At 42.8% G+C, this 25,628-nt stretch overlaps 2 protein-coding genes across 3 annotated transcripts; both read left to right on the top strand.

Annotated features, from left to right (window-relative positions):
• The first annotated feature begins 1,164 nt into the window (after positions 1 to 1,164).
• Positions 1,165 to 12,503, top strand: LOC106653679. Its single transcript, XM_023460137.1, has 7 exons — positions 1,165 to 1,503; positions 2,563 to 3,049; positions 5,101 to 5,667; positions 6,750 to 6,931; positions 7,836 to 8,350; positions 9,290 to 9,759; positions 10,502 to 12,503. Exons 1-7 carry the CDS (start codon positions 1,238 to 1,240, stop codon positions 11,177 to 11,179), a joined length of 3,165 nt encoding a protein of 1,054 aa, XP_023315905.1. The 5' UTR covers positions 1,165 to 1,237; the 3' UTR covers positions 11,180 to 12,503.
• Positions 12,504 to 17,140: 4,637 nt separating this feature from the next.
• LOC106653699 (dual specificity protein phosphatase Mpk3-like) lies at positions 17,141 to 24,200 on the top strand. Of its 2 annotated transcripts, XM_014373231.2 has the most exons (5): positions 17,141 to 18,367; positions 22,223 to 22,468; positions 22,557 to 22,799; positions 22,880 to 23,182; positions 23,655 to 24,200. In XM_014373231.2, the coding sequence occupies exons 1-5, from the start codon at positions 17,743 to 17,745 to the stop codon at positions 23,669 to 23,671; spliced, it is 1,434 nt and encodes a 477-aa protein (XP_014228717.1). In that variant the 5' UTR covers positions 17,141 to 17,742; the 3' UTR covers positions 23,672 to 24,200. The 2 variants fall into 2 exon arrangements, with proteins under 2 accessions (XP_014228717.1, XP_014228716.1); XM_014373230.2 differs by having other exon boundaries at positions 22,880 to 24,200.
• The last annotated feature ends 1,428 nt before the right edge of the window (positions 24,201 to 25,628 follow it).

Genomic DNA, 25,628 nt, shown 5'->3' with positions numbered 1-25,628 from the left:
ATCGGCATTATATACACCGCTCGTTAGTACCTTGTGCTCTATTATAGTTAATATTTAACACCGATATCGTAAAAACGCGATTCGTTCATTAAAACTTTGTACACGCGTATACATAATGCTCGCGGCCGTTAATCACCGCGAGAGCTGAGCGTCTAATAATACAATTTTGCGCCAATTAAATGTATTTAATACGCTCGTATGGATACACTAATTCAACAATAATAATAATAATCTAATAAATTCCTCGAGTTTCGCGCATACCGTTTCGCGTTAACACCACGATGCTCGTAATACACCATAATAGCTGTCGTATTGTTTTATACGCGATCGCGATCGCTGCTTATTATTGCGATTACCATAATACGCGAAAGTCTCTCTCGCGCGTGCATAGGCGGCAAGAAAAAAAAATAACACAGCCGCGCGAGATTAGCGGCGTATATTATAAGCGCATTGTGTATGGCTACGAAAGTGTGTTTTAACCGGCGGCAGCCGCGTGTCGACAACAATGTGTCGTTCGCATTCCTTCTTTCCTTTTTCTTTTTTTTTTTACACTCTGCCCTCCTCTCTCGCCTATTATTGTATACACGTACGCACACGGAGGAGAGAGAGATAGAGAGAGAGGTATTATCTCGCGAGCGAGGCGAGCAATTTTTACTCTCTCGAGGTTTTCTCTCCTTGTGAGATATTATATGCTCTTACTTTCGGTCGCGTTGTTGTTTATTATTATTACTATTATTATTATTGTTATACCTGCGAAGCTTTTGGTGAGAAAGTTTGATATATCTCGTGTGTGCGAGTGTGTGTACGACCCAATTAAAAAGCCAGTAATTGTCATACCTTAATTGGGGCGTTTGGTTCGGTATTAAACGGTATATATATAATTATTTTTTTTTATTTTTCGCCAGACTCCGAAGCCATCGACGGGCTTGGTTCACGATCGACGATCCACCGCGAAGCTTGAAAAATCGGCAAGAAACGCGAGCTCGGCGATCCACGGCGGGCCCGGTGGCGGTGGCGAATCGGCGGCGGCGGCGGCGTTTCCTCGTCCTCCCCTCGACCCTCCTCGGCATCGACGACAACGATAACGTATCATTATCATCGACGTAATGCATCCTCGTCGGCTGGTGCTGGTGCTGGTGTCGTCGTTGGCGGTGGCGGTGGCGGTGCAGGGGGTGGAGGTGGCGGTTTCTACGGCGGTGTAGCGACGCGCGTCTACCAACATCTGCAGCGCAGCAAGATGCAACAACAGCAACAGCAGCAGCAACAGCAACAGCAACAAGAATCATGGGAATTGGAGAGACGATATTCGGTACCGGGTGGGCTTGACACGAGATGTCTCGAGGAGTCGTCGAGCGGTCAACATCATCATCATCATCAGCATCAACAGCACAACGGCATGATCGGGACGTTGGCTCAACAGGCGGCTGCCCAGGCGAACGGCGGTGTCGCGATGGCGGCTCAGCCACCGGCGAGCGAGGATCTGCACGCCTGGTCGATTTACAGGTTGGTACGACTGCGCGCATATACTGCAGACTGCTACTGTAGTGGTGGTGGTGGTGGTGTGCACCTGTTGCCCCCCTCAACCGAGCGACTACTCGCGGGGTTGAATGAAACACACATATATATACGTATATAAAATACGAAGGGGGATGAATGGAGGGCACCCGCCTGCTGCTTACATGAATGTAAGGCAGCGATTCATATAGCGAGATGTGCTGCGCGCGAGGGGTTGAATCGCTGCTGTATACATATACCGCGCTGCGCACGACCCAGTGAGGCAGAGCATCGATGAATGAAAATGTATACATAATTCGTAAAGACTTCGAGTAATACATACGCATTCGATCGAGGAATTAAGCGTGAATTTGCTTAATAAAATACGAATTAGGGTTGTCAAAAGTATCACGTCGTTTGTCGCATCTTACGGAATTATCATAATGTTCCACTTGCAGATTTACGGATTAAGATATATTCGCCATCTAGTGGTGGAGAATCAAAGTGATCTCATCGTATTTGAAGTGCGGTTGAAAATTGATCTTACACTTTTCGAAACGATTGAGTTGCCATTTAAAGCAAGCGTAATATTTTCAACACAATTGTAACGAAAAAATAATTAAAAACAAGCCAATCGATGATAATGTGATTTAAATCATTTTACATAAGATCATTTATTTTATGCTTGCGTCTTGTCAATGATTAGAAAAAATATAATTACGGCAGTGTCATGTCACACAATTATTCACGCTATTATTCACTTATAACACAGATTGTCAAAAAAGTTAAAATTTATTTGAATGAAAAATATAAAATTAACGCAAGTCGACGTTTCGCTGCCTCATACGCAGCCTCCTCGGGCCATTACTTGTGTTAACTTCATCTTTTTGATTCAAATAAATAATAACATGAGTAACTGCGTTATTCCCTAATTTTTTATTCATCGGCTCAGCGTCGGAGACCAAGGTACAGCCTGACACGGCCGTAATAACATTTTTTCTAATCACTACCATCGGATATCCTACTCGATAAACATCCACGATTCATATTCACTCGTTCGTTCAACAGACAGAACCTCAACTCGGACTTCACGGACTCGGCGCTGGGCTCGGCCGAGAAGTCGCCCCTGCCCTACGGCAACTTTCAGCTGCGCGACTCCACGGTGCAGTCGATACTGCGCCATCCGCGCTACGGGCCGCGCAGCCCACTCGCGGCCTCCAACTCCTACACGTACTTGAAGTTCGGCCTTCCCCGGGTACTGCCGCCCGGCGGCGGCGGAGGTGCTTCGTCGTCGACGGCTACCACGCGCCAAGGAGCTTCGGCCGGAGGAGGTACAGCAGGCGGCGGCGGCGGCCGGGACGCGGCCGGCTCGAGCGGCTACGATTCCAGCGAAGAGGGTCGGGTCAGGGCTGCACAGATGCAGCAGCAGGCGGCAGCGGCGGCCGCGGCTGGCAATAGATTGTCGGCCTTCGCCGCGTGTCTGCCCGGCGGCGGTGGTGGAGGTATGATGAGGAGCGCCCGCAGCGATCCGGATTTTCGCAATGCCGTCGTTACGGTATGTATAATCCTTTATATACGTAGTTATAGACATATTTTTTAAGTTATTTTTTCAATAATTATTTGATTTATAAAGTTTGAACACTCTATAGTTTTCATATTATTTGGACTAAATTTTGAATTATTTTTACATGCAATAGACAAATCATGGAAAATTATGTAACAGTTGTTCAAAGATTCAATACGAAATGTTAAACAGTCATGAATCACTGATTAATGTCACAATGATAATTATAATTTTTCATAAATCTCGTGATTTTTCTTGTACGCATCCCCCTCATCTCCATAAGTATAATGTATTTTTTTACGCAGCGTTTTTGCTGTACGCATCTAACGCATAAAACGAGGATCGCTTGTAGAACAAGCACACAAAAAAATTTTTTTTTTTTATTCAATAATACCATTTTATCTACCCTTAATCTATACTTAACTTCAGAGTAAGACCAGATCATCGAGATAAATTAATTATTACATGAGACCATATCTTTGGGATAGGACAATTTTCAACGGAGCTATTTTTTTTTATGAAAATTAGAAAAAGTCGCCAAGAAAAATTATTCATTGATTCGTAATAATCGACGCTACGAGTCTCTGCTTTATCAAAGCTGCGCGCAAGAGAAAAATATTTTCTTCGTCCATAAATTATAATCCCGTTCACGCTTACTTTAGAGTGGCTAATGATGTAAACAAAGCTTGTCTTATTGTCTAGATCAATAGACACTCTGAACAAAATTTATCAAAAAATAAATAAATGAACTCGTTAGACTATAAACGACATTTGTGTTATAAGCAAGCCGTCGATGTCGAATCCCCCAAAGAAAGAAAGGACCTAGACCCAGATAATCATCGAAACGACACGTTATGCATTGTAATGCTGATAATTTTCAAGTCGACGATTTGATTTAGTTTACGTTATCCGGACATTCGAAGGTTTGCACGTATTCAACCCCGAGCCGGGTTTAGACATCGATGACGTTCTTATAAAAACATCTTTTATGGACTAATGTTTCCTAACTAATGTTTAATGTTACTCCGAATGACTAATGTTTTCCTTAAAATATCTCATGAGAGGGGAGAAGAATTGAAGAGATAAAATGTTCTTTGAGACTATATTTATATGGACGAAGAGAGTATATTTCTCTTGCGCTAATGTGGCTTTGATACGACAGAGCCTCGTAGCGGCAATTATTGTAAATCAACAAAATCAACAAAGATACGGATTTATTTTACTCGACGATTTTTTTTTGAGTTAAGTGTCTCTAGTACGATATTAACTGGAATAAAACATATGATCTTACAAGAATTAACAATTTTTGGTACATACCTAACGATGCTCGTCTCAGCACAGCGCGTTCACGCGATTTTACTCATTTAAATTTATTTTTCTGTAAATTTAAAACAAAAAATCCTGTAAAGATATATCAAATTTTTTTTATTTTCATCGATAAAAAATTCGAACGAGACCCTCAAATCCACTGTCTAGACCTTGAATCGAGTACATCGAGATTTTTGAAATGCTCAGTCGAAACGATAAACGAATAGAAAAACATTTACTCGAAAATAATTCGACATTTCGACCTCTCGCACTGCCCGGCAAATCTATATATGTAAAACAAATTTTCCTACAACAAATTGGGATGATATTTACCACGCACTGGAATACACACGATATATATATTTCGTTTCGTAGCTCGCAAGTGGGCAGTAATCATAAAATGTAAATGCCCGCGCGCGTATATACCGTAACGAATTATACGCGTTCGTTCCTCGCTCGAGTTATCTTCCGCTCGTATAATACCTCCGCTGCATCGCAATTTTTCTCGTTTCGTATAGTATACATCCATAGCTTACATCGAAGCAACGCAACCAGTTTTTCCTATATGGAATATCTCTCTCTCTCATAACGCACTGCTGCTGCTGCTGCTATGTACGATATTATCAGAGCTTGACGCGCGCAGATGCTTATCCTTTTCCTGCCTCGTATATATATATTATCCCATCTCTCTATCCGTCTATTTATTATTCCGTATTTGTGCGTATGTAATGCAGAATCATCGAGACAGCAGCTCGCACATGGGCGGCTACTCGGCGGCTCCACACGGCGGTGGTCAACACCATCACTACCAGCAGCACCATCATCATCATCCGGCGGCGAGCAGCAGCATCGGCCTCGGCCACCATCACAGTCATCATTACAACAAGACCGGCCGGGAGTCGCGTCTGCGCAGCGCCAGCGAGGCGAATCTGCTCCAGTCCTCCGGTTTGTCTGCTGGTGGTACTGGACACTCGATGATGGCCTCGTCGTCGCCGAGACCGTCGGCACTGGGCAATAATCGTCGACACAGCATTGCGCCCATCGATCCGGGACTGCATCATCATTACGCTCAGCAGCAGCATCATCACAACAATCTTCATCCGGCGCATCATCAGTCGCAGCAATTGATTTACAACGATAATCGGCATTTTCACGCGACCGGCGCCTCGATCGCTTTCCCATTGCAGGAAGCGGCGGCGGCCGCGGCGGCTGCTGTTACGGCTGTCACGCCGGTGGCCCAGATGCTGCAGCCTCATCTGCAGCTGCGCAACGTCGAGGCCAATGACGCCTCGAGGGTCAAGGTGAGACACGCTATATATGCATGTATATATAGGCTATATCGTAAAAGAATTGATAGTTCACAGAATGCAATAGAAACTAACAAGGAGAGCTTTTCAGGCCCGGGTCACAGATCTTTACCAAACTTTTTTGGGGGTCTTTTGGTACTCGATATTGAAGCTCCCTGTGCTTAGTTTCATCCAATGGACCTTAGGGCCCATTTCGTAGAGGATTTTCCACATTATAAAAAAATCTTTGTTATTTTCTATATCGAAGTACTTAAACGAAAAAATGCAACGATCAAAAGTTTTAAAATTTTTCAAAGAATCTGCATGGATTTTTCCAGAATTTTCGAGACCATCTATCACTCTCTTTAAGAAGTCCTAAAATATACTAAAAACAGCGTCAAATTTGAGCCTCTTGAATTAAGTGATAGATGGTCCCAAAAATTCTGGAAAAATTAATGCAGATTCTTTGAAAAATTAAAAAACCTTTGATCGTTGCATTTAAGTACTTCTATATCAATATAGAAAACATCAAAGATTTTTTAATAATGTGGAAAATCCTCTAAAAAATGGGCCCTCAGGCCCATGAGATCGAACTAAATACAGAGAGCTTCAGTATAGAAAACCAGGAGACCCCAAAAAATTTTTTGGAGCAAATTCATGACCCGGACCTGAAAGGCTCTCCTTGTAATTTCAGCCCTCTAGGTTCAGATCCTCAAAGTTGGATTTTCATTCAAATTTAAAAAAAAAACCAACTTTGAGGCTCTGTATAGATTCATGTACTCTGTAAATCAACCCTTTAAAACTAAATAGGGTATTTGAACCAGTGATTGACCACGTTTTGATAAGGAATAATTATTCTTTTTTCTTGTAATGAGATACTTCGTAATTTACTGAAGAATTGAATAACATTTATACAAATATATTTTTAATTGTTTTTCATATCATATTTACCAAAATGGTCATTCACTGGTACTCCGACTATCTTCTTGAATTTTTTAAACTATCAATTTTTTTAAGTTATGACCCATATACCACCTTACACTGTATTGTCATGTACACAATAAAACTTGACTTGTATTTTTCTTTTCTCTCTACAGTCTGGATCGGCGATGTATTTGCGGGGCGTGAGCCTGGAGGCCGGTGCCGGCGATCTGCTGGCCGTCATGTCGACGAGCGAGCGCGAGGGCACCCTGATCCTGGAGACGATTGCCGGCCGCAGGCGGATCAAACGCGGCGAGATACTGCTCAACGGCAGAATAGTGTCCACCGACAATTTGAGGTACTTTATATGGAACTAGTCAAAATTCATTAATAGATCGGTATAGACTTATGGAGAAACCGATTTATCGAGGTAGAATTGAAAAAGTATCAGACAATTGTTTTTGGCTTTAACAACGATGACGTAATCAATGTCAAACTCTGTTAGATCTGATATAATTTTGTTTTGTTGATAACCGGTAGTCCGTTGACTTTGAAGTAAGTGTTAACAGGACTAAATTTATGTAAATAGAAAATGTTCTTCTCTTGTGCGTACGCGGCTTTTGAACAACAGAGCCTCGTAACGGCAATTTGTACGAATCAAAATATATCTGTCCTCAGATATTTTACTCGTAAATAAGATCTGTAAATACTGTGGCGATGAAAATCCGAACGGAACTCGATTAGATTTTGAATTTTATGATCTATTTTAATGCAAAATTATAAAACAAATGAAAATTCAATTCAAAATGTAAAACTCATTTTTAGAGTCAATAATAAGCTGAGTGAGGACAGAACGGCTGTTACAACAATAAGTACCTGCGAATTAAGACTGACAAAATTTTAAAAATAAGTTCCAATATTTCTGCATAGCAATTGTCACGATTAATATTCATTCGAATTCTTGTGGTATTATATTATGATTTATCGTAGTCATTTATGATCGTGAGCTTTTCGATTTCATCAACAGATGGAGCGTTGTAAAGGCGCAAGTGGCAAAAAATTTTCCGATTGGTATATATGCAGTATTAGTTGATTTTTTAAAATATCTTTCTAAAATTGGGTGGATTGTTCAAAATATCCAGAAATAAATAAATATATGATTGAACGTTGCTCTTTTCATAAGAGTAAAAATGATAATTCGACAGCTCGCAACTGCACAGAAATTAATTCCGTCTCTCTTTTCTCTCTCTCTCTCTCTGCAGAACGCGGGTATCTTACCTATCCGCCGACAGTCCCGAAGCCGGCCTCTCGCCCAATCTCACCGTGCACCAGTGCCTGTGCTTCTATCGTCATCTGCGCGGCTCGGCGGACGTGTCGTCGCTCGAGGCCGACGGCATACTGATCGATCTCGGCCTCGAGCCGACCAAGCACTGCCTCGTCTCGGCGCTGACCTGCTCCGAGACGCGCCGACTGAGTCTGGGCTGTCGCATGCTCGAGGGTCTGCAGCTCATGTGCCTCGACCGGCCCACCCGGGGCCTGGACATATTCGACGCCTTCTTCATCGTCGAGTTTCTCCGGGCCTGGGCGCAGCGCGGCAATAGACTGGCGGTGCTGACGCTGCACCCGCCCACCTACGAGATCCTGACGATGATCACGAGGATCACCCTGACGTCGGGCGGCCGAGTCATGTACTCGGGCCCGAGGCGCGACATGCTGCCGTACTTCGCGCTGGCGGAATTCCCCTGTCCGCCGTTCAAGAATCCGTCGGATTATTATCGTGAGTTGCGGTTATGAAGATCGAGGGGAGGTTTGAAATCTAGCGACCTGAAACATTACACGATGTTAAATATTATATAATTATTTAGTGAGGTATATACCCCTATTTTCGATCATGTCCCTATATTCGATCAATAATTAATATTAAAAACTTAATTGTACGTAAGAAAATTTTTTTTAATAATTGGCCGAATGAATCGAACATCTTCAACAGAAATACATTATTCAAAATCAGATATCAAGTTTCAATCCTATATAAAAAATTGATTTAAATTTGATCGAAATTAGGGCCTAACTGATGGAAAATAGGGGCGTATACCTTACGAATTCAAGTACGTGTACAAATTTTTAAAGAGAAAAATATCGAATAGTTAATTGTTTATTCATAAGTAAGAATCGCTGATGAAAATGCTCAACATTAATAATTGCCCGAAGACTAAAAATGACCTAACAATGACAATTTAATACAATGGTACTATTTGAAGTCTCCGCCACTAGATGGCGAGTGTACTTGAATCTGTAAATCTGCAAGTACCAAATTCAAAATAATTGTATAAATGGAGGTACATATAAAGTTTTTCTCATCATCGCCAAAAAGTACGGCTTTGGTCAATCTTATTAAAGTTCTCTCAGATGTCCTCAGTTTTATAAAGAAAAAAAATCACGGCAATACTTTATTCATTGATTTTAAAAGTTAAATTCAAAAAGACCCTCTAATTTGTTAAATCTTTATCGCACGAAAAAAAGAGAAAGATTAATTATTTCTTAATTTCATAGGGATGGTCATAGAAAACATTTTTTTATACAATCTTCTTTAAACAAAAACAATTAATTATTCGATAATGCACTCTCTGAAACTAATTAACCAGACCTCAAACCTCCCCTGATACAAAATTCACACTCAACAACCATTCATCATTACTCTCCCCTTTCTCCGCAGTCGACCTGGTGACTCTCGACGATCTCTCGGCCGAGGCGATGCTCGAGTCGTCGCAGCGCATCGAGCACCTGGCCGAGCTCGCGCGCGCCCGCCTGCCGGGCCTGAGCGAGCCCCAGGCCTCGGGCTCGGGTCTGCCCACGGCGGCGCGCAGCTCCCACCTCTGCGGCCAGATCTACGCGCTGTTTCTGCGCAAGCTCGTCTACAGTCAGCCCTGGAGCCTGAAGCGTCTCGTGCTCAAGCTGCTCGTGGCTGTGTCGCTGGGCCTGGCGCTCGGCGCCTGCTTCCAGGGCGTCGCCAACGACTCGAATCTCCATCTGAGGGATCGGGCGGGCTTCCATTACGCCTGTCTCGGGGTGATGTTCTGGCCGCTGTGCCTGATGGGCCTGCAGGAGATCACGCGCACGAGGCCCTACGCCGAGACGGATTTCAAGGCTGGCATATATTGGAGATTCATCTACATACTCGTTGAGGTAAATACATTTTTCAACGTAAATATTGGCTTAATGACAGAAGAATGGACATTTGAGATATTTTGAAATAGGGTAAACCTACTAGTAACAAAGCACCGTGAGCTATTATTTAAATAAATATTAATTAAAAAAAATTATGATTCAGTGAAAATTTTTCTCAAAGTCTTTGAAAATAACCATATAATGAACTTCTAAGTTGATGCTGATAGTTCAGTAGGGTTGTCGGCAACTAAACCATTCGTATTTTTTAATCAAGCATTTTTTTTATCAAGTATTAGTACTCATTCGAAATATTAGTTCTTCTATAGTCAGAAAGTATTAGACAATATTTTTCAACGTTATGTTCAATCTTTATGAGAAAAAAAGGAAGGATTTTTCTTAAGCGGTCGAGTACCGGTAGATTTACCTTATATATTGCCAATAATCAATTTGTTTTTGGCGATTGTTCAGTTGCAATTATGTCAAAAATATTTTAAATTACCGGAAAATTTACAAAATATTTAAATTAGTCTTCAATCAGTCTTAACTCAATAATGCAACATTGAGCCTTCGCCACTAGATGGCGAGTACCATTATCTGTAAATCTGCAAGTGGCAAAGTCAAAATGATTGTATAAGTCAAATTGTATCAATATTGTATAAGTCAGCATTGTATAAATGATTTAAATTGTACAGTCCCGAAACCTTCGCACTCGAATTTAATAACGAATTCTTTTTCTCCTCCTCCTGCTCCTCGCGAGCAGATCATGTGCAGCATACCCTCCTGGTGTCTGGTCTATCTGGCCTACCTGGCGCCGGCCTACGCCCTCACCGGCCTCCATCTGGGCCCGAGCTCGCCCGAGGGCGCCAGCCTGCTCAGCCACGAGGAGAAGCTCGACAACTTCTGGCGCTTCCTCAGCCTCGGCCTCGTCTTTCTCCTGCTCCAGCACTATCTCTGCTCGCTGCTCTGCCATCTGTTCGCCACCAGCTGGTCGTTCCTCGGCCTCCTCTGCTCGGGCCTGCTGCTGGGCCAGTCGACCCTCGCCTCGGGCCTCACTCTGCACCTCGGCAATCTCTACGGCTGGCTGGGTTGGCTCAGTCCGCTGCGCTGGGTCATGGCGCAGCTGCTGCCGCCGCTGCACAGCCCCGAGACCATGCAGCGACTCAAGAACTGCAAGGCCAAGCAGATACAGCGTCAGGACATCATAACTCAGAGCGCCTGCGAGATACCGGACGGCGAGCTGGCCTTGAGGGAGCTCGGCTACTACTACGATCAATTGGATGCTGCCAGTGGGGGGACGACGACGACGATGATGACGCTCGACGAGGCTTGGCTGCTGCTGGCCCTGGGCGTGGTGCTGCTGGCCATCGTCTGCGTGTTCGGCTACTGCAGGCATCCCAACGCCAAGAACAAGCTCGAGAGCGTGCCCAACAAGCCTTGATTTCTATCTGCCATAATAATATGCATTTTTTCTGTTTTTTTTTTGCTCCTTCTAAAACGTAATATTTACGTCGAGAACGGAGAGAGAAGAAAATGATAGTATCTAGATAGAAGCTGTACGGCGGTTAATTAATCAATTTGTTATGTTTTGCTCTCTATATATCTCATCTCCGCCATAAGTACACGAAACTCCGTCGCGAAACAGGTGTGCAATAACGCTAATTAATGATTCGCTTTTTCTGTATATCGCGATAATGTCGTATCGAAAGGCGAGCGAAAAATAAAAAAAGAAGCGAAATAAAATTATTAATTTTCTTGAAAGCCTTCTCTATGCTACAGTAGTAGAACATTTATAACACGTGCGGTGCCATTTGCGAGCTGCCTCATTATATTTTTCTGTATATTTCGTCGAAGCTCGCAAAATAAAAAAAAAACAAAAAAAGAAAAATGTTTTTCTCCAGGTGCCTCTCGATTTTAATGCGTATATTTTATATTTAACGTGTGTATCTATTTTATAAGTTTATTAATTACTTATTATGATTATTATTATATGAGACCAACGATTCATGTCAAAGACTTAATTAAATTAAGTATACAAATGTTTGTAAATAATAATGATGTTTAATCTCGTTGTATCCGATACATTATCGTACGATAATAGTTATATTAATTTAGGTGAGAAAAAAGTGTTGTTTTTTTTTGGACTCAATTCAATGTAAACGATAAAAGTCGTACTTTTTATCGTATTTCTATTGAACCGACCCGAGAAATTTTTTCGTTTGTTTCGTTAGAATTATCGCGATATATATTAGGTAAAAATCACATAAAGGAACTCGCGCAATCAAAACGAAATCTCGTTTCAATTATTTTTTTTTTCCTTTCATTGGCATAATATAACATCACGCACAAAACATTAAGAATCGAGTACGGAAGTTTCCGCATTAACGCAGTGACGAAATCCGAATCGGCGATCGTGTGAATAAAAATACGTACTATACGCGTAATTGGTCGCGCGCATAACAAGCGGATGAATAACACGATCAACGACGTGGTATACGTTGGGCAAGTAATAATAATTCCATTCATAAATTAGAATTAGATGTACGCGTCGCTGCGCGCGGGGGGAGCTCGGGAGTTTTTTTAAAACGATTATAAAAAGTCCGAGAGAGATACAATTACGAAAGACACACGATGCTTGTGGTACACACACACACAACGAGTGCATGTGACAAGGATCGATGCTCGTATTAAACCGTCCAAATACGTCGATAATTTTATAATAATAATATCGTAACGATAATTGCCTGTAATAATGCGTGATTGGCGTGAAGGAGGAGTAGCATTTATCAATCGAGTTTCAGTAACTATAATGTAAACGAATTTTATACGTAAAAAAGAATATTATAACAATAATATTTGTAAATAATAAAAAAAAATATACGATATTTATATCTTCTTCTTCTTCTTTTTACAAGTATACATTTCCCGGATTCCCATCATAGCGCGCGAGTAATGCCAAAAATGACCAACGTCGTTTTGATGTAGTTACGCCTACGTACGTACCCGCGAGCACCTTTCATTTATTTTTTTCTTCTTTACTTCGTGATTGAGCAAAAAAAAAAAAGGGAGGCAAATATAGTCATCGTTTATATACGCGTGGACCGGAAATCGCTCCGCGGACAGCTCATCGAGAATTCCAGCCCGAGCCATGTGCACTTGATACATATATACAACTTATGTGGCGTAGGTGTATATAGACGCGCGTCATAATAATACCACGATATTTTCCCCAAAAATATCGATCCGCGTAAATTATAAATACCTGCATATAATGCCCTCCTACGTACTTTTTCGAAATCGAGTTAAAAATCTATAAATGAATTTCCGATAATGTGTTTATATGCTAATGAATCGCGGGTGTATGTGCGTCAGCGATCAAGAAGATGCATATTTTTTTATATAATATATAAACGTTATCCATCCGCGATCTTGTCTCTCGCTTCGATGAAAAGTAAAAAGAAAAAGAAAAAGAAAGAAACAACGGGACTCTGCGTGTCTGCCGCGCGTCACTCGTGTATCTTATAACTATACAAATTATAATTAAATTCACGGGCGGCAAGTGTGTGACACATACACAGACTCGCGTGAGTGGGTAGGTCTACACATATACACCAAAGTATAAAGTAACCGCTGCGCGAATCGAATCGAATCAACTTAAAAAATCAATGAAAGCGCTGAGTCGTACACATACACCATCGAGTGAATGAACGCGGCGAGGAAAAAAAACAGAAGAAAAAGAAATACGCGTTCGTTGCGGTAGTAGTATAGTATAGTTAGTGATTCATCGATCACGGATCGCGCTCGGGCACCTGCAAATAATCGAGAAAAGCTATTCGGCCTTTTTCTGACTCATTCGATGTATATATGGAAGCAATTGAAATTACACGGACTTCCGGGAAACTTAAATGTACTCCGGCCCGCTCTTTTGTTCTTTACATATATATATTTATATAGGTTTCGATACGCTTACGTCTATATTTATATTTATATCGATATTTTATGTATCGCGGCCCGTGCGCGCGAGGTCAGTTACGGAGAGCCAGGTGAGAGATATAGTCAATATATATAGGAAGCGGATATAATACACACGCGGCGCGCAAGAAAGTTTTAATTGATTTCCGAAAATAATCATGGGATCCGGAACGTATATTAAATGCACATCCGGATCTGTAATGTGTACATCGAGCGGCAGCGGCACGCGCCACGACACTTATGGTACATTTTCTCTCGCTCAGCTCTCAAAGTCGAGACTTTTAAATTTATAAATCGTTCCGTTTCCGATCACACACGGGCGCGTGCTGCACAACAACGAAACGAAAAAAAAAAATAAGAGCGGATCATCCGACAAAGGCCGGAACCGAAGAAAAGAAGAATTACGGAAGTAGCGATTGAGTTTTTGGAGCGATGGCATTGTGTATAGCGGCAATGACTCGTATACGTATGCGTGTGAGTGCGTACTTGATGTGTTAAATACAGCTGGACACACGCTGTAAAATAATAAATACATTTGAGGCGCGTCGTTACACACACACCCACGCCCGAGCGACGAGAGAGAGAGAGATTTCACTTTTTTTTCCTTCTGCTACTACTACTCGCGTCGGTCAACGCTGTATACCACTATAGTTGTTCTATATAACTTTGCTCTCATTGTGCAGCATTGTATATATAGCCCGCGTAGTAGCAGTAGTAGTAGTAGTAGTAAATAGTAGGAGTATATACTACACCCACGCGGGCTTTTGCACAGTATATAGAGACTCATCATCATCATCATCATCATCGTCGTCGGCATCAATGGGTGCGTCCTTCGCTCGCAGAAAACACGCGCGCCGTGTGCTGCCGCGCGTCGCTGTACCACAGTCGCGTGTTCCCGCGCGAAAACTCAAATACACATATATACGTATATATACCTGCTGCACTGATCGAGAGAGATCCACCCTCGCGAAGAGAACTCCCGCGCAGAATTCGCACACACACATACACACATATAAAGACGTGATATGTACATGAGCTCGTCCGTGGTACTTTACATCTATATATTTGTCAATGGAGCGTGACGTAAAAGACTAGTGTGTGGGTAAATGTCCGTGTGACGGAGGCGCCATTGGTTGAGTATATATTGTAAGGTACATCGATATAGATATACGAATGTTATACGCAGTTCTGCCTTTTCGCATGCAGTAGTGCTGCTGCTGCTGCCTCGACGAGACCACGTGATCCGGAGCCAATGCGAGCGAGCGTATTATAATACCTCGCTTCGCGCTTCCTACGCGCTATATAACTCCGTCGTGTGTATATGTGTGTGTGCGAGTTTGCATCTCTCGCATACACGTATAGGGCTCGTGCATACGTACATAATACATAGATCGTTTCCCGAAACTCGAGGAGAGCTTATAATACCATATCTATCTATATATCTGGTGAAAAAACACACGAATGTTTAATGCACCGCACGTGCACCGTGACGCAGCAGCAGCAGCAACACATAGGAGTCAAGGGGGAGGTAGGGTCGATCGATCAACCCTGAGCTAATGATACGGTTCGTTTCGATTTTAATTTCTCGCCTCCCTCGGCACGCAGCTCGAGCTTGACTCGCTTACGAATCTGCGCTTATATTTTATATGTAGATATTCGTCTGTAGTACGTATATATATATGCGTGAGTGAGTGCGAGAACTGCTGCACGCGGCCTCGCGAGTACACGCGCATTGTATACATATAGCTCACTTTTACTACTACTACTGCTGCTGCTGCTAACGCTCCGAAAATTGCAAACGCCTTTTTGGATCGTGTAGCGTATTATATAGCGTGCGGAGCGTGAGCGGCGCATATATGTACGTTAATGTACTTTTGTGCGTGGGTTGTAAACGAGTGCACATCTCGTACACACGTCTCTGCACTCCGCTCTCTGCTATATATATACACGATTTTTCCTCCTTTTTTTTGGTCGTTGTTGTTGCTGCTGCCTCTCGTACTTCGCTTCGTTCTTCTTCTTCTTCTTCTTCGTCGTGGGCTTCAAGTCCAACGATCCGCACTTTACACACCCGCGCACTTGCCTGCGAGTGTGCACGATATACAAGGCGGACGATACATATAAATATAGCCTCTCTCTCTCTCTCTCTCGGTAGTAATACGAGTATAACGATCCCCCCGCGACTGAAATTTCGCTGAGCTGTGCTGCTCTGCGCTGCACACAATGCGACGCATTTTTAATTTTGCTTTTATATACGTGTATCGTATCATTGTCACGAGCGATATTTCGCCTCTATATACACGATGAAACGAAATTTCGTTTTCACTCGATTCGTCCGATCGCGCGATACATACAGTCTCTTTGTCATTTTAATATCGTTATATTGTACGAATGCGTATACGAATGTTCGCGGGAAATGTAACACCTCGCTCGTGGAAAAAGGCCGTAATCGAGATGTACGGTATTGTTGTCAAGGGAGAAAATTTTTCCGAGTATCCGTGGTGTACTGTATATAGCTGCTGTACGTGCGCGTGTGTGAAAAAAAAATCAAAGTCAACAGTCACAGCATCCTCAATTTCCCTTTTTGATTCTTCTCGTTTTTTTGTTTTATTATTTTTCTCGTTAGAATACAAGCCGGATATTGCGCGTTTTATACGTATATACATTACATTATAAGAGACGATTTTCGTGCGTAATATCGCATCGCGCGCAATAACTTTGTGTCGTGTGTATCTCTGCGAAGTCGGAATCCGAATATCGTTTGAAAAAAGAGTGATAATATAAAATGATATATAAAGCGCGTCACTGTGTAGAGTGTAGTATATACGCAGTTGTGTGTGTACGTGTATATGCATTCGCATGCTGTGCAAAAAAGTAGTTGAAGATGAAGAGGAGGAGGAGGAGGAGGAAGAAGTAGAAGAGCTGCGATGCTGCCTCATGCCTTTGAGAGAACTCTGAGAGATGCAGCAGCTTATACGTGTGTATGTGTGTGTGTGTGTATAAGAGTGCGAAAGAGAGACAGAGATGAGATCGGAGTCTCTCCCTCTCCCACTGTTTGCTGCTGCTGTAGCTGTAGCTCAGCAGCAGCAGAGAGGAAACAGCTCGCAAACGGCAAAGCCAAAGCGCGATATATATATACGTATATAGCCAGCCCACGCGAGATTCCGTGTCCGCAATATATATATATCTATATACCTAACACACACACGTATACCACTACACTTATATACACTTTGCAAAGTGGGAGCTCTGCGCGTTGGCACATAGCAGCAAGAAAGGCAAAAGCCCCTGCTGCACGCACATTATTATATCTATATATAGCTCTCTCCGTCTCTCTCGCTCGCTCACTCACGCACACACACTCATACTCACTCTCTGCTCTGCTCTGCTCTCTGGGTGTAGGGGTATTATGCGCTTGCGCTCGCCTCGCCGCGGACAGTTTTCAATCTAGACTCGGCCAAGGAAGTGCTCGTCCGCTCGCTATATCATACGAGGCCTCTCCGAGAGACAGCGAGTGCGTTTAGTAGCATTTTGCGCGTGTGCCGTTTCGTACCATAAATTAAGATATATATCGTAAAAAATATATCATCGATCCTCGTTGTTAACGATATAAGCAGTGTCGCATACATATATTGAGAAAACGCGTAGGAGAGGAGACCCTTTTTGTGTTTTTTTCCGTATCCTCTCTCTCCTTGGTTTTTTATTTCTTATTCGTTGGTCGTAACGAGATTCATTCAGTGCAACTTGTGTGCGCGCGTGGAGTGTGTCGATACGATATATATAGCAGTGAGCCAAATTAGTGATAGTACACGAAGATCCAAATTGTCGCGCGCAAAATTTCGGAGCCTTCAATTAATACTATATCAATGTTATAGTACAGTGAGAGTGAATATAGCTCATAATAACGGAGAACTGTCAAAATCACGTCGAATGTTATGATTGTTAAAGTCGAGAGCAGCCATCTACATCAACATCGCCCAAATCATCATCATCGTCGTCGTCGTCATCATCCATCGTCATCCAATCCCAATCATCATGATCATGCAGACGGATCTCTTAGTTAACAGCCACCACCGCCACCACAGCCAAGACTTCAGCAGCATCTCGGCAGCAGTTAACGTCAACATCAACAATAACAATCGTCATCATCATCATCATCATCATCATCTCTACTATAACAACAACAATAACAACACGATAGTAAGCAGCAGCAGCAGCAGCATTGGTATCAGTGGTATCAGTAGTAGCAGCATGGAGCTGGTCAGCGGCGACTGGCTGCGCGACGAGCTCGCCAGAATCAACGGTGCTTCTTCCTCGAACAATCACGAGCTGCTCGTGATCGACTGCCGGGGCCAGGGCCAGGCTTACGCGGAGTCGCGGGTGCGCGGCAGCGTGGCCCTCGCCATCCCGACGATCATGCTGAGGCGGCTGGCCGCGGGCAAGGTCGACCTGCTGGCCACCATCAAGTGCCAGGAGCTGAGGTCGCGCGTCGAGCGCATGCTGAAGCGGGACGATGACTCAGAAACTAATTCTTCGACGTCGTCGTCGAGATTCGTACTGGTGGGCGACGCCACGGAGCCAGCCGGACACCAGGCCGAGACGATCGCGGTGCTGGCCAAGAGGCTCGAGTGCTGCGGCGCCCAGGTGGCCCTGCTCGAAGGTACATTATATTTACTTTATTTACTTTTTTTATTTTGTTTATTTCAGTATATAGTTTTGATCCGCGCGAGCGAGTAGTTTTGCATGCCGATTATATCGCGAGACAGAGAGAGAGGAAGTTTCATTCACCAACGCGCACGTACACACACAATCGTGTGTATAATACCTATTTTTTTTTCTTTTCTTCTTTACCTCGTTATCGCTGCGCTACGTACACACGTATATGTAATGTAATAACAGGTGTATTATTTGCTCTCTCTCTCTCTCTCGACTCGATTGATAAGCTCTTTTTCAGTCAATGAAACGTTTCGACGACGAATAAATAAATAAAAGTTCTTAAAAACGTACGAAAAATTGCATACCACACAGCCATACGTATGTTTGTATGTGTATAATATACGCATACCTCGTACATATACGTACATGTATAAAAGTGTGTAAACTCTCCTCTTCCGGTTAGCGTGTATGCGAGAGCTGAGCTTCTTTTATAAAAAGGAGTCTCTCTCGCTCAGCTCGTCGTCGTCGCGTACCGTATAGTATAGTATGTAGTATATATACATCGGTATGTGTATATAAGTATACATACACACGCACACACATGCACACGTACTTTTTCTCCGAAAAATATTCTCGTTTCTCTCTCTCTCTCTCTCTTTCGCTTCTTTCATGGTCTCTCTAACACACAGATACATGTATCGAGTATTCGTGCGAGGCACAACTTGCTGCTGCTTCTCGTATATATAATATTCCTCGTGGCTCTCTCTCTCTCAAGCAGGTCTGTCACGCATGCATGTGTGTGTCTGTGTTTATACGTGTGTAATGCTCTGCGGCGAGAAAGAGACGGAGCTGGTTATATTGATTCATGAAAATGAGCTCTACGAACTCGGGGCTCGGCACTACTGCTGCTGACTCCGAAGTATGTGTGTGTGTGTGTATGTATAGCGTGTGCGCGCGCGCCCATTTAGCTGTGTGTGTGTGTGTTCACGAGTCGAGAATGGCGCTGTGATCCATTCACGAGCAGCAGCGGAGCACCACGCGCGCTACCTCGTGCCACGACGTGCGTTCGGCGAAGCTTTTCATTCTTAAAAAAAAAAAAGAAAAGAAATAAGTGTATATAGTAGAGAAGTATACGTATATAGCGAGGTGGGAAGGCGCAGAAAAATATTGTGTGTACATACACGCGTGTGATTGTAGTCGAATTATATGCGCGTAATTCTTTTCTTTCTTTCTTTCTTTTCTTTATTTTTTCTCGTAATAATAATGTAACAATGAGAAGTCGATGCTCGCTGGTGCGCGCGAGACATGAATGAAATCTTTTTTCTTGTTCTTTCATCGATCGAGTTTTATAATATGTGCTCGCGATGCAGATAAGACTCGTCGCTCGAGGTAAAACGAGTGTACCTAATATAAAAAAAAAGAATCGCGTGCGATAACGCGCTGAAGCACACACACATACACACGCACTCGGTTCTTAATAATATCATTATTACATACGTTATAATTAAAAGAGGATATTCGTTCGATTCGACGAACGTGCCGCGAGGTATATAAGTGTGGAGGATTTTTTGATATACAATACGCGCGGGGGTATCAAAAATCGTGTCGAATTACCCCGCGCCTTTTATAGCTGAATTCGCAACTCCTTCTCTTGTTTTTTAATTCTCGTCTTCCTAGAAAACGAAGTTTATATACTCTATAATGCGCCCCGCGCCACATGCAACGTGTGTATTAAACATAATCGACGCGTGCGAATTATTTATTATTACTTAGCATATGCAGACCCCCGCGCGTATACGTATGTATAGATAGTAACTTTCACTCCTAGAAAATGACTCGTAAACCACGATGCATGTGTAATGTATGTACGCGAATGTGCCCCGACGAGTTCATTCACCATATAATGCGGCGGCAGCAGCTCGACACATACTTTCGCACGTGTGATATATAGTCGTGCAGTGCAGCGCACACACACTTGAATGAATGACCCCCGCGCGTACATATGCGCGCAATATTATTATACCGTGTAAGTGTACTATACACGACTGTCGCGTTGTGTACCCACGCGTGGGATATTCTTTTTTACTCCTTTTGACGTGTATTGTGTGTGTGTGTATGGGCTTATTAAAAGTAAAAAAAAAAAAGAAGAAGTCGGTAACGACCTTGACTCGAAAATATAATACATATATATGCGCGAAGTTAAAGTATAAATAAAACACGGCGGCGGCAGAGGCGCACGAGCAAAGTAAGAGAGAGAGAGAGAGAGAGAAAAGAAATGAAAGAAACGAGAAAGAGTGCGCGAGGGAGAGAAATTTATGCCCGGAACTTATTTCCGCTTTCCGTTTCCGGTTGTGTACTGCTGCTGCTGCTGCTACTCGCAGACAATCTCACGGCGCGCGGGCACACGAGGCAATATGGCTTTGAAAAAAAAAAAGAAAGAAGTAAAGGCGTAAACAGCGACAACGGCGTCTTATATATATAAAATACGAAGCTGAAACGACGAAAAGTGACGCTCCACGTTAATTATACACTTTTTTTTTTTCAATACCCATCCGAAATGTAATTAGGAGTTTTTTTTTCAATGGCGTTGGTCGCTGGTGGTGGTGGTGGTGTGGGACGCGTTTATTATAAAGGTCACACACGCGGTTATTTTTTCGCTCAAGGCTCGCAATTGTATATGTGCGAATATAACGACGAAAAAAAAAAGGATTCATGAATATACGTATATGTCACGAGCGCGTGGGTGGTGTTTCGCTCTGTGCGGAGTTTAAAAATTTGTTGAATCGCATACACACACGCACACACAGGCTACCACTGCTTCTGCTGCTGTTACTACGTTTTCTCGTCCATTTATAAGGGTGGGTGTAGAAGCGAGGTGGATCGATCGGCAACCGACGACGACTACAGTCTGCATCCGCGCGTACACACACTTACACACGATAAATCATTTATATACTCGTGTGCGTGTGTGTGTGAAATGACGACGACGCCAACGAGTAATTTGTCGGAGCCGTGTAATTGTGTGTGTGTGTGTGTTTATAATAAGTACAAAAGCTCGCGGGGGAGTATACGGTTTAAACGTAATAATACACACGCGTACACCAACGCATATGACCAATGCGGAGCATCATCACAAATACACACTCGTGACACATCGCACACGATGAGAAAGTCTCGTGCTAAAAGACCACAGCAGCAGCAGCAGCAGCAGCAGCAGCAGCAGTTCAGTAATTCAGTGTACGTATACGTACGTAATATATACGCGCGCAGCAGCGGCAGCCTACAGGCGTTCATAAGTTGTGAATGAAATATTGATTCGCGTGGGAGCAGCAGCAGCAGTAGAATCGCTTATAAAGCCCACCCACCCACACTCAGCTTACATACACACATCGAAGCTCGAAAGCTCATGTATATACGTAGAGTACAGAGAGATCTATACTCGAGCCACCCACACAGCAGAGCAGAGCAAGGAGGAGTAATCGCAAGCGCAAAAGCGCGCGCGCATGTCGCGGAAGTCCCGAGCGTTATATATGCATATGTGTGTGTGTGTTTGTGCCTTTTAAAAGGCTCCGCACGCGCTTCCGAGATAATGTACCCGTGTGCGGGGGCCAGAATAAATGTGGGTGAAGGCTTTTCCTCGGCTGCTGATGCGGCTCTATATATGGGAAAAATGTATACACATATAATTGTATAATATGCGTCGATACACAACTCGAGCGATGCAACGCGCGTGGGTCGATCGAAATCGCGTTCGAAGATTACTTTTTTTCGATATTTATAGCCAGCCTGATCAAAGCTAAATAGCATAACAATCGATACGATTTGCAATAACAATACTTTTTTTGTTGTTGTTCTCCAGGCGGCTTCGGCGCCTTCAAGGACAGATATCCGGAATGGTGCGAGGGCACGGCCCACCACGACCCGACGCAGACGACGAACGCGAACAACGCGACGACTCCCGGCGGCGGAGCTGCGGGTAATGGCGCGGCGCGAGGCGGCGGCAACGACGGCGCCGAGCTCATGGGCTTGAGATCGCTGAGAATATCGGCACCGCCCGCCAGGGCCTACAGCGACTCCGACAGCGACAGTACCTGCGACTCCATCGGTAATCATCTATGATCTTTTTGCTTAAAAAATATTTCTCTCTCACTCCGATGTGTATATTAAAAAATTCATATAAATGATTGTTCTAGGCCCAGACGACGACAAAGACTTTCCCGTGGAGATAGTTCCGCACCTGTATCTGGGTAACGCGGCGAACAGCGAGGACAGCGAGGCGCTGACCCGCCACGGCATCCAGTACGTGCTCAACGTCACCCCGGACCTGCCCAACGTCTTCGAGGACGCGGGCAGCATCAAGTACATGAAGATACCCATAAGCGACCACTGGTCCGCCAATCTCGCCAGCTTCTTTCCCCAAGCCATACAATTTATCGGTAAGTGTCGTCGCTATAACTCGTCTCTCTCTCCGAAAGGAAATTATTTTCAACGACTTTTTTTTTTTTCATCGTCGCAGAGGAAGCGAGGAGCGCCGACAAGGGCGTGCTGGTGCACTGCCTGGCCGGCATATCGCGCTCGGTCACCGTCACCATGGCTTACCTCATGCACAAGTGCAATCTCAGCCTCAACGACGCCTTCAATCTCGTGCGCAGCCGCAAGTCCAACATCGCCCCCAACTTCCACTTCATGGAGCAGCTGCACAGCTTCGAGGGCGAGCTCAGAGATCTCCGACAGCAGCAGCTCATGGACGGCTGCGGATCGTCGAGCGCCACTGACGCCTGCGTTAGCAGCAGCAGCAGCAGCAGTCAACACGTAGAAGGTGGAGTTACTCAGCAGCATCATCTTCACGAGCATTATCAGCACATACAGCATCAGAATCATCTGAATCAGATCAATCATCAACACAGTCATAGTCATAGTCATCATCATCATCATCACCACAAGAAGCACCACCAGCAGGCAAAGAGCTGTCAGAGCTGTCCCATCGGGCAGCAGTGCAGCTGTCCGACCTCCACGGGCAGCAGCTTTCTCAGTCCGCTCGACATGGGTCTGAGCCCGGACTCGGGCATCGAGTTCGATCGTTGGGCATCGAGCACGCCGGCCGATTGAGACGGGCAAGGGGTGACCCCGTACAAGTTTTAAAAACGATGAAACTGTGTATAGTCGCGGGTCATCCCTTAGAGTCACACGCATGATATATGACAAAAAAATATTATATATATAATTGAGATGATATATACGGAAACGATGATTGTTTAAAGTTGAAAATGTTTTCAATTCGTTTTTTGCAGGAACCGAATACATATGAATGACTGTACGATTGTGTAGAAAAGTATATAATATAGTGATGACAAGCGTCTTTCCCTACCCTATGGCATGGATGTAAAAGAAAGAAAAAACGAAAGAAAGAAAGAAAGAAAGAAAAAGTATTAGTGCAATAAAAATACGAATATACACCGTCTGTGTGCAACGGTTATATATTGTATTTATATACATGACACCTTCGACGAGTTGATTATGAGAAAAGCAAGAGTGCGTGCACGTGTGGTGTTTTTTCCATAATCACTCTCATCCTATACTATATAAAAATTCTCAAGTGTATAATGTTGTAATTGTGTCTGTATTGCCCGTTGTATATTTATAAATATATATATCTGCGATATACGGAGAAAGAAAGAAAAACAAAACAAAAAAAAAATTATAACGAAATCGCTGCGCTGAAATTGTATCTCGCGTTTCGGAGGGGTACGCATATAAACGCGTTTCTTCTTTATTTTTATCTCCGTTCGTTGGAAACGAGGCTTGTTACAAGTACGAAGAGAGGAATATACGAGAAACGATACGACGATGCATGTATATAGATATATGTGTGCGATGAGTGTATAAAGCATTGATACGCGCGTGTAGCACTGTGATTCTTTTTTATGTTTCTATGTATGTGTATTTGTGAAGATGTATGCGTGTTATGTGTGTATGTATATGGCGTGTGTATGTTAGGCATTATTAATGCGTCTGTGTATAAAACAAAAAAACTAAATAATATATTGCGCAAATGTGACGTATATACAGATTATTACTGTAATTAACGATATCGAACGCGATTTCTCGAGGATTTAATTAATTTAACGTTTAGATTTTTAATTCGATTGTTGATTATTTATTGTTTTTTTTCATACTATTTTTTTTTAAATATGAATGACAACAGTCGTGATATTTATTTGCCATATGAAACGTCTATTGAATTTTTTTTCCGTCAATCGGATAGCAGAGCGATGTTCGCTCCATTTTTTTAAAAATATTATTACAATATCGACGCTTTCGACGCTTTTTTTACGCATATATATATTTTATGTATAATTGTAATTCGATACGGCTGGTGCTATATATACGCGAGCGGTGCGAATTTTCAATGCTGTGTAAATGAATATTTTTCGCCCTCGGAAAAGAAAAGAAGAAGAAAAAAATGGAAACGTCGCACGGAATAATTTTCGTAATTTTTTTATAACCTCTTTTTTATATTAAGTTATTCGATCGTTTTTAAGCCATTAGTATTATTTCATCGACTTCTATCTATATTTCGCGGTTAATTTTATTTAGAGTTATATAATTTTTTTATAATCGAACGATGAAAAAAATGTAACGCAATTGTATAAAAAATAAAGAAAAAAAAAATTATAACGAGCGAAAAAGCTTCGACGTTTCACTCGTCTCCGCGAGTGAAAACGAAGTAAAATATACTCTGTGGAAATGTTCATGAAAAAAAAAAACTCGACTATACTTTATTTTCGTATTTTGAGCTGTTGATATATTCGTACGACTAAACAAGATAAAGGAAAAGAATATTATTAATAAAATATTTCACAAGAACGTTGACTTTTTTACGATATATTAACGATATATAGTTGTATCGGTGTGTTAAATAGAGTTATATCGTCGTAACGCGTTTGTGAGTTTAATTTTTCACTTTTACAGCTTTTTCAAATTTCTAAAAATCGATAAAAGAGAAATTTTCACACACACACACGTCACACAGCTCATAAAATTTCGGCACATTCGCACACAATACCAAAAAGCACACGAATTTTCACAACTTTTCTACGGACAAGATGTTATTAAATATTCGTAAATTCTATATATATATCTGTACTTCGATGGGTAATTTTTTCACGCGCCTAAGAGAAGTCGAGTCGTTTTCATTCCTCATGCCAAAGTAGAAAATTTGCCAAAAAGCACACGGATTATAATGCGCCTCTCTCTCTCTCTCT

This window comes from Trichogramma pretiosum, unplaced genomic scaffold (assembly GCF_000599845.2).
Source record: "Trichogramma pretiosum strain Unisexual culture from Peru unplaced genomic scaffold, Tpre_2.0 scaffold89, whole genome shotgun sequence".
NCBI lineage: Eukaryota > Metazoa > Arthropoda > Insecta > Hymenoptera > Trichogrammatidae > Trichogramma > Trichogramma pretiosum.
Note: the sequence above shows the minus strand (reverse complement) of the source record. Positions and strands in the feature narration are given on the sequence as shown.